Source organism: Pteropus alecto, unplaced genomic scaffold (genome assembly GCF_000325575.1).
Source record: "Pteropus alecto unplaced genomic scaffold, ASM32557v1 scaffold21, whole genome shotgun sequence".
NCBI classification, from domain to species: Eukaryota; Metazoa; Chordata; class Mammalia; order Chiroptera; family Pteropodidae; genus Pteropus; species Pteropus alecto.
This window is the reverse complement of record NW_006436282.1, coordinates 659,037-667,784: the sequence shown is the minus strand read 5'-3', so window position 1 is coordinate 667,784 and position 8,748 is coordinate 659,037. Positions and strand designations below refer to the sequence as shown.

At 35.6% G+C, this 8,748-nt stretch overlaps 1 protein-coding gene across 1 annotated transcript in view; it reads left to right on the top strand.

The window, feature by feature from the left end:
- Positions 1-12: 12 nt before the first annotated feature.
- PEX1 (peroxisomal biogenesis factor 1) overlaps positions 13-8,748 on the top strand; it is a 48,836-nt gene continuing 40,100 nt past the window's right edge. The window contains exons 1-6 of the mRNA XM_006911893.3: positions 13-220; positions 3,626-3,769; positions 6,098-6,181; positions 6,374-6,488; positions 6,585-7,351; positions 8,270-8,389. Coding sequence (XP_006911955.1) covers positions 89-220; positions 3,626-3,769; positions 6,098-6,181; positions 6,374-6,488; positions 6,585-7,351; positions 8,270-8,389 — 1,362 coding nt within the window. The 5' untranslated portion in view covers positions 13-88. The remainder of the gene's footprint in view (positions 221-3,625; positions 3,770-6,097; positions 6,182-6,373; positions 6,489-6,584; positions 7,352-8,269; positions 8,390-8,748) is intronic.

The window sequence follows — 8,748 nt, the reverse complement described above, 5'->3', positions numbered from 1 at the left end:
GCGAGGGGCGGGGCCGGTCGATCTCATCCGGCTCCGACGCTCGGGGCCTGCCGGGTTGTCCCGGCTTGGAGAGGGTCCGCTTTTGCAGATGATGTGGAGTAGCGAACGCCTGGCGGGTCCCGGGGGAGGTGAGGCGGCCGTGACTGTGGCCTTTACCAACGTTCGCGACTGCTTCCTCCACTTGCCGCGGCGCCTCGTGTCCCAGCTTCACCTGCTGCAGGTAATGCGCCGGCTCGGACCGGGCCTTCCAGCCGGAACTCGGGACACCTGGTCGGTAGTCTGTGGTCTGACCTGGCTGTGGCCTTTCAGGGGCGCGGCGGCCGCTCAGGCCTCTCCTGGCGAGACCTAAGGGCTTGCGAGGGCAGGGCGGGTCTGGGCAGTCTCTGCAGCCCACATCACGCCTAGTGCAGCCCAGGAGTTTTAAGTTAACTGACCTTATTAAAGAGCTTTTCATTCGGTGAAACTGGGCTTTCAGACATCTTAATATTCTACTTCGACGTTCAGATATTTCTCACTCCAGGTTGGAAAGCTCTTGAGAAGGCAGTTCTTTTGCTGTTGTTTGTGTAAAAATGTTTTTCCCGCCAGCGATTTCCAGGTGCTTGGCGCGGCTGTGGTCCGGGCCTCCAGAGGGAAGGGCAGACTTGGTTTGGCGGGTCCCTGTAGGTTAACAGAGACTGAGAGCACCGTGTTTCACTAGCGGAACAGGTTAATAAAGTGATGGTTTTCCCCTATAGTCGCCGCTGGTGTGCCAGGAATCTGCAGTGGAAAGCATCTGGGAGGTGCGGGGAGGTGGTCACCTTCACTTTTCTAACCTCAACTCCCACAGTTACAGCTGACATAGTAACTTTGTACTTTTGACTCCAAATCTAGGGCTCTTTCTATATTACACTGTGCTCAGAGGAATTTTTGTCAGCTAGAGCAGTTGAACTATCCTGTGAAGAGTTATGAGAAAAATTACACAAGTGATACACGATGACTTTCTTTTATACAAAGTTTTAATAATGTGGTTAAAGTATATTACCTCAGAAGTGGCTCCACATTCTTTGAAATTTGTCTCATTTAAAGAAACATAATAAGCAGCAGCCTATAACCAATTTCGAGAAAGTAAAATATATAAATGAATGAATTTAATATTTAATAAATTCAATGAATTTAATAATACTAAACTCCCTGATATGATAAATGTTGATGGCTATTAGTGAAACCCTTACTTTTTATTAAAAAAGATCTATATCTAAAAATACTTATGATACAATGTTATGTGGGAGAAAATAATAGTAAACATGACTAAAATACATAGCCATGTAAAAAATTAACTTATTACCTGAAGGGAAGTGGGATATTATAAATAGGGTAAAGGGAGTCAAATAATACAGTGATAGGAGACTAGAATTCAGGTGGTGAGCACACAATGGAGTATACAGATGTTTATTATAAAGTTGTACACTTGAAATTTATATAACATTAACCAATGTTACCCCAATAAATTTAATTTAATAATTAAAATAACGAGCAAAGAAAAAAGGATTAGCCAGAAATAGATGAAATTGTTCACATGGGTGTCTTTCTGTAGAGGAAATAGCAATAATTCCTTTTTTTCCTTTCAAGTTTATATATTTTCCCAGGTTTCTATAATGAGTTTGTAATTCTTTAATCATAGAAAATATTGTCTTTTAATTCTTAATATTAACGTAAATATTTTATGTAAATGCTTTTAATTAGAATAAATGTTATATTTTGCTGTTTTTTTATCTTATAAATGTTTTCATAGTTATAGAACTTTAAAATTTTTATTTAAGAAGCTGCATAATATAAAATATCTGGAAGCATAAAAATCTATTAACAGTAAATACCTCTGGTAACAGGGACCTGCCATCATGTTTTATGCTTTTGTACATTTACTGTGTACATTTATTATTCTTCTAATAAATATGGTTACATCATTTTAATTTTAATTTTTTTCAATTACAATTGACATTCAATAAGTTTCAGGTGTTCAGCCTAATGATTAGACATTTCTATAACTACAAAGTGACCCCCCCCATAAGCCTAGTACCCACCTGACACCATACATGTTATTACACTATTATTGACTATATTCCCTATTCTCTACTTCCCCTTGACTGTTTTGTAACTGCCTATTTGTACTTCTTAATCACTTTGCCATTTTCACCCAGCCCCTAAACTCCCTCTTATCTGACAACCGTCAGTTTGTTTTCTGTATCTGAATCTGTTTCATTTGTTCATTCTGTATTTTAGATTCCACATATAAGCGAAATCATATGGTATTTGTCTTTTTCTGTCTGATTTATTTCACTTACTATAATCTCTAGGTCCATCAATGTTGTCACAAATGGTAAAACTTCATTCTTTTTTATGACTAATACTCCATTGTATATATGTACCACATCTTCTTTATCCAGTTATCTATTGATGGACATTTAAGTTGCTTCCATATCTTGGCTATTGTAAATAATGCTGCATTGAACATAGGAATACATATATCTTTTCAAATTAGTGTTTTGAGTTTCTTCAGATAAATACCCAGAAGTGAAATTACTGGGTCATAAGGTAGTTTTGAGGAACCTCCATACTGTTTTCCATAGTGGCTGTACCAATTTGTAATCCTACCAATGGTGTACAAGGGTTTCCTTTTCTCCGCATTCTTGCCAACATTTGTTGATTTTATTGGTGATAGCCATACTGACAAGTGTGAGGTGATGTTGTGGTTTTAATTTGCATTTCTCTGATGATTAGTGACATGGAGTATCTTTTCATATGTCTGTTGGCCATCTGTATGTCTTCTTTGGAGAAATGTCTATTCAGGTCATCTGCCCATTTTTTAATTGGATTGTTTGTTTTTTTGGTGTTAAGTTATATGAGTTCTTTATAAATTTTGGATATGAACCCCTTATTGGGTGTATCACTGGTGAATATCTTCTCCCATTTGGAAGGTTATCTTTTCACTTTGTTGATGGTTTCCTTTTCTGTGCAAAAACTTTTTATTTTGATGTAGTCCCATTTGTTTATTTTTTCTTTTCTTTTGCCCAAGAAGCTATAACCACAAAAAAAAAAAAAAAATACTAGGACAATACTGTTACATTTTTAATGATCATGATATATATTTCTAGTTATTGACTCATAGTTTACTAAAATAGTAAATTTATAGTTTATTTAGTAACACTCCCGTTGATAGACATTTTAACCACTCCTAAGTTTTCATTATATAGAAAATACTGCAGAGATGTGTTTTGGTGTAGATTTCTTCCTTCTTTGAATCATTAACACACACACACACACACACAGAAGTACGTGTGTGTGTGTGTGTTTATAAAGGCTGTTTTTAAGTTCATTGGCTACCTATTGCCATTTTCAATTCTGGAATGGTCAAATCCATTTATAATGCCATCATAAGAATGTAAGTACATTGGTTTTACCCATAGCATCACCAGTGTTGGATATTGGAAATGATTATAGCTTTTTAAATGCTACGACAGATGTGGACAACAGAGAGTTATCAGCTATCTATAGAACTCTTTGTGTGTGTATTGCAATCATAGTTTTAGAAAAGCATGTAAAATCTTTTAAAACCTTTCCCCCCATTTTTTATTTCTTGAATAAATAGAATCAAGCTATAGAAGTAACCTGGGGTCACCAGCCTGTGTTCTTGAGCTGGGTACAAGGCGGGCATTTTAACAACCAAGGTGAATATGTGGCTGAAATTAACAGACAAGTTGGTCAGAAACTTGGACTCTCAAATGGGGAACAGGTAAGCACAAAATATGATGACAATGACTTTTTTCTAATATTGCATAATATAGGAATGAAAATAAAATTTAGAGTTCTGAATTTTTTTTGAGGAGAGATGACACTGTAATTAGTCCAGAATACTCAAGTTGACTGTATACACCGTTGTTAAGTCGTTATCTACCATATACTCTGATGTTAAGTCATTATCTTGTAGTCTACTGTGCTAATTTTTGTATTCTACTGTTTTACTCACTTTTCAGGTTCCCTAATTTGGTTTTTGTGCAACTATTTTTGCTTCATAAATTGTTGTATTTTACTTTGTATTACTGAACTTTATTTCGTTTCTGACAAATTTTCTAACCTTTCAGGGTTATACTTGATTTGAAAAAAAAATCTACCCAGAAAAGAGGGTTATTATCTTTCCATTTTTGTCTTCCTATGAACTTAATATGTTTAGATTGTAAACACTAAAGCCTAAGGACTCATGTCTATTTTATCATTTTATTATATTCAATTTATTCTTTTAAAAATATTTAAACTACAGAAGTAATACATTATTCATTACAGATATTTTACAATTTCAAGTAAAAAATGTTTTTCCATTTCTCTAACTCCAGCCTCAGAATGAGCGTGTATCGTATGTTGGGATCTCACTAGACCTTTAGGATTTAAAAAATGAGATTATACATATTTTCTGCAATTTTTTCCCACAAACTATATCAGAAATATCTTTCAGTGTATTACAAATAATATGCATCAAACATCTTTGTATGTACATGGAATAAAATAGCAAATTGAATTGCCAAGTCTAGGGAGTTGCACATTAAAAAATTTGATAAACGAGGCTAACTTGCTTCCTATTACCAGTTTCCCACAACAGTACACAAGAGTGTCACATCTTTTTAACTTGTTTCAATACAGACTAATTTTGTTCATGTTTTAATGGGATTAGACCACTGATGAGAAATACATAGGTCTAGCTCTAATCCTTTGCTTACCCTAAATTTTTGCTAGAATCTTACAACTTTAGTTCCAGAGTGACCTTAGAAATCACGACCTTTGGTGCCTTCCTCTACAAACCAAGGGAAACGGAATATTTTGCCCAGGATTACATAGCAAGCTACAGTTTTCCTTTCTTCAGGTTTCTTTCTTTCTTTTTTTTTTTTGACAGTTTTCATCCATGTTTAATGAAAAAGAAGTTACATGAATAGAAATGGACATAAAACAGATCAATTTGGGAAAATATGGTGATAAGTAGAATGGGAGAAAACTAATTTTAATCCCGAATTTACTCATACATTTCTGTTAGTTATTACTGATCTAAAACATCTCCTTAAACCCAAAACAAAGTAATAGTCACTTTCTTGTGGGAAACATCAGTTTCTTATTCCTGATCTAATCTCATCAGCACTCTGAAAAGTCCTGCTTGTTCTGAATTACTTTTTGCTTCAAAGTGAACTTTTACCTGATTGTTTGCCGATCCTCTGTATTGTAGCGGTACCACTGTGGCACTGTCTCCCACAGACTTGTGGGTAGGAGCAGGAAGTGTACTGGCTTGCCTAGGGCTCTAGCTTCTTGGCGAGCAAGAGCTGCTTCCTCAGAGTCACCGCTTTCAAATTGGGTATATGGGAGGTACGGAAGGGAAATTCTTTGAGGAGTTGGGTGAAGACTTGGGGAATTTCCGTTCCAGTCCACAAAAGCAAAGAAGGAAGTGCTGGTTACCTGGGGCATTTATTCTCGGTGGCTTTGGATTTTAGTCCTCTACTCTCCAGAAATGCTAATAGAAGAGAAAAGAAAGTAAGATGGTAGATTCTAGCTTCTTGAGACACACTGGCATTTCATGTATATCTGTATACTGGAATGAGGGTTTACTTTGCTTTTAGCTGTGTATGATTATACTTCTAAATAATTGGCTGTGATCTCTCTTTCAGTGTGTTTCTTAGTTTTCTAGAAGCAGCATGGCTTGGAGTAGTTATAAAACTAACAGTTGCAAAACTTCTAGAAATAATGTTATTTACATAGTAGATCAAGCCATAATTTGATGACATTGTTGTTTCTTCTTGTATTTTTTTAAACTTACATTTCTTTTTTTAAAAGTGATTTCATTTTTTTTAAAAATACCTTGTGCTAGGATGTATTTTTCTTTATTCTATAATTGTGAAATAATTTTTACTAAAATGCTTAATATTTCAAAGACTAAGAATATGTACTTAATAAATATTTGTCAAATGAAGGACTATACACAGACAGACTCACACTTAATTACATACCTAAAACAAGAACTTTTATTTTCTAGGGGTACAAAACAATCTTTTAAAAGTAGTTTTACATTTTTCATTTTCTTCAGGTGTTTCTCAAGCCATGTTCCCATGTGATATCTTGTCAACAAGTTGAGGTGGAACCCCTCTCAGCAGATGATTGGGAGATACTGGTAAAGAAAACACAATGAGAACTATTCCAGATTAAGATTAAAGTACTTCAAAATATCAATGCTTTTAGATTTCTCTGAGTTTCATTATATATTCTGAGTTGGTTTGAGTTATAAGAATGACTTGACATTTTCTTACTAGACATGGAATGGACAAAATGTACAGTAAATTTATCTTTTTGTTGTTGGTTCTAGGAGCTGCATGCTGCTTCCCTTGAACAGCATCTTCTAGATCAAATTCGAATAGTTTTTCCAAAAGCCATTTTTCCTGTTTGGGTTGATCAACAAACTTACATATTTATCCAAATTGGTAGGTGCTGTTGTAATATTTGTCATCATACTCTATACCATAGCAATGAGTCCAAAACAGAGGTAAACATGCACTAATGAACTTTATTTTTTACAGTTACACTAATACCAACCGCTACTTATGGAAGGCTGGAAACTGACACAAAACTCCTTATTCAGCCAAAGACCCGCCAAGCCAAAGAGAATACATTTTCAAAAGCAGATAACACATGTGGAACATTTCCTAATTATGGAAGAGACCAAAAAGGATTGACAAAAGAACTCCAAACCAAACAACTTCAGTCAAATACTATAAAAGTCACTAGGTCTGATGAAACAGATTCAGAGGATATAATTGACTCACCATCAATACCAAGTTTATGGACTGTGATAGGAAGTATTTTTTCTTTTGGGTCTGAGAAAAAACAAGAGACATCTTGGGGTGTAACTGAAATCAATGCTTTCGAAAATATGCAGTCAAAAGTTGTTCCTTTATATAATATTTTCAGAGTATGCAAATCTCAACCTCCCAGTATATGTAATGCACCAGCAAATTCTGTGTTTCACAAACACTCTGCCATTCATATATTTCCATGGGACCAAGAATATTTTGATGTGGAGCCCAGCTTTACTGTGACCTATGGAAAGCTAGTTAAGCTACTTTCTCCAAAGCAACAGCAAAGTAAAACAAAGCAAAATGTCCTGTCACCTGGAAAAGAGAAACAGGTGTCAGAACCAGTAGATCAAAGACGAATTAGCCCAGACCACAGTCAAGAAGCTGGTAAGGCCTGTGTGCTGAAGGTAATCTGGAATGGACTTGAGGAATTGAAGAATGCCATAAAATACACCACAAAAGTAGAGGCTCTCCATGTTGGTAAAGTCTGGGTTAGTATAAATTTTATAATTAAGGAGGAACTCATTTTACATTGTTTGAACTGTCCCAATTATGAATTAGAATAATAATACATGTAAATTCAAAACTAGTATAATAGTATCTAAAGTCTCTTCAGGGACACATTTCTGATTGCGGGGTAAAGTCTTTGGGTAAAGATTGTGTATTTTCTGCCTAATAAACTTGGACAGTATAACCTTAGGTACAGGCCCAGAGAGGTCAAAATTACTTGCCTGGGGTTATATAGCTAGTAAGTAGAACTGGGAGTCAAATCTAGGCAGGCTGATTCTTGAGTTCACGCTTATCTTGGAGTGCCCTGCAAAGCCTGTACCTGCAGATTTGTTTCCAAGTTCTTGAAAACAAAGGACTTGTTATATTTTGGGGGAAATGTCCAGCATTTTTTGTTAGCTCCAAACTCAGTTTAGGATGTCCCACTCCATGTCTAAAACCAAATTATCTAATGCTGAGCTTGTTATTACTTAGCTCCTTCTATTAATGGTTCTGCCATTAGGTAGTGGATACCCCTATATTTCCTTGCTAGTATATGATGAGGACAGGGTGAAGAAGGGATGGTAAAGTCTTGGGGGCCACATGAGATAGCAGTGAGGAGTCTGCACTTTCCACTCTAAAGGTCGGGAGCCATGGCCAGGGAGGAGTAGGGGTAGTTGCCATCAGGTACTCAAATAGGCTTGACTTGATTGATCACATTCTAAAGAGAATGTTAAAGAAATGTAGGGAGAAAATTGAAATATGTGTGATATAACTAAAGCTGAATATCCTATTTATACTATGAATCATGATAGCTTCTATAATTTCACCTGAATGCATAGATGTTAATGTGAATATCTATACTCTGGAATATTTTTAAATCAAGCTTTGAATATATTTATATTTTTATTTTTAAATTTCAGATCCCAGATGACCTGAGGAAGAGACTAAATATAGAAATGCATGCAGTAGTCAGAATAACTCCAGTGGAAATTACCCCTATAATTCCAAGATCTCTAAAATTACAACCAAGAGAAAACTTAGTGAGTTCAAATTTATATTATGTCACAGTTGTTTTACATGTGTTATAAAATTTCTAGTTGCTTTAACTAAGTAGTAAGAATGTTGTAGTTCTTTTTACTAGAAGGGCAAGGAGGTCTTTTTTTTTCCTTTTTGCTTTATTGTGGTAAATGTTATAACCATTTTTAGGTGTACAATTCAGTGGCATTATTATATTCATAATGTTGTGCAATCATCACCACTATTTCCAACTTTTCCATCACCTCTATAGAAACTCTGCCCATTAAACAGTAACTCCCCACCCCCACCTCTGCAGCTCCTAGTAACCTCTAATCTATGTTCTGTCTCTCTAAATTTGCTTCTTCTAGATAATTCATATAAG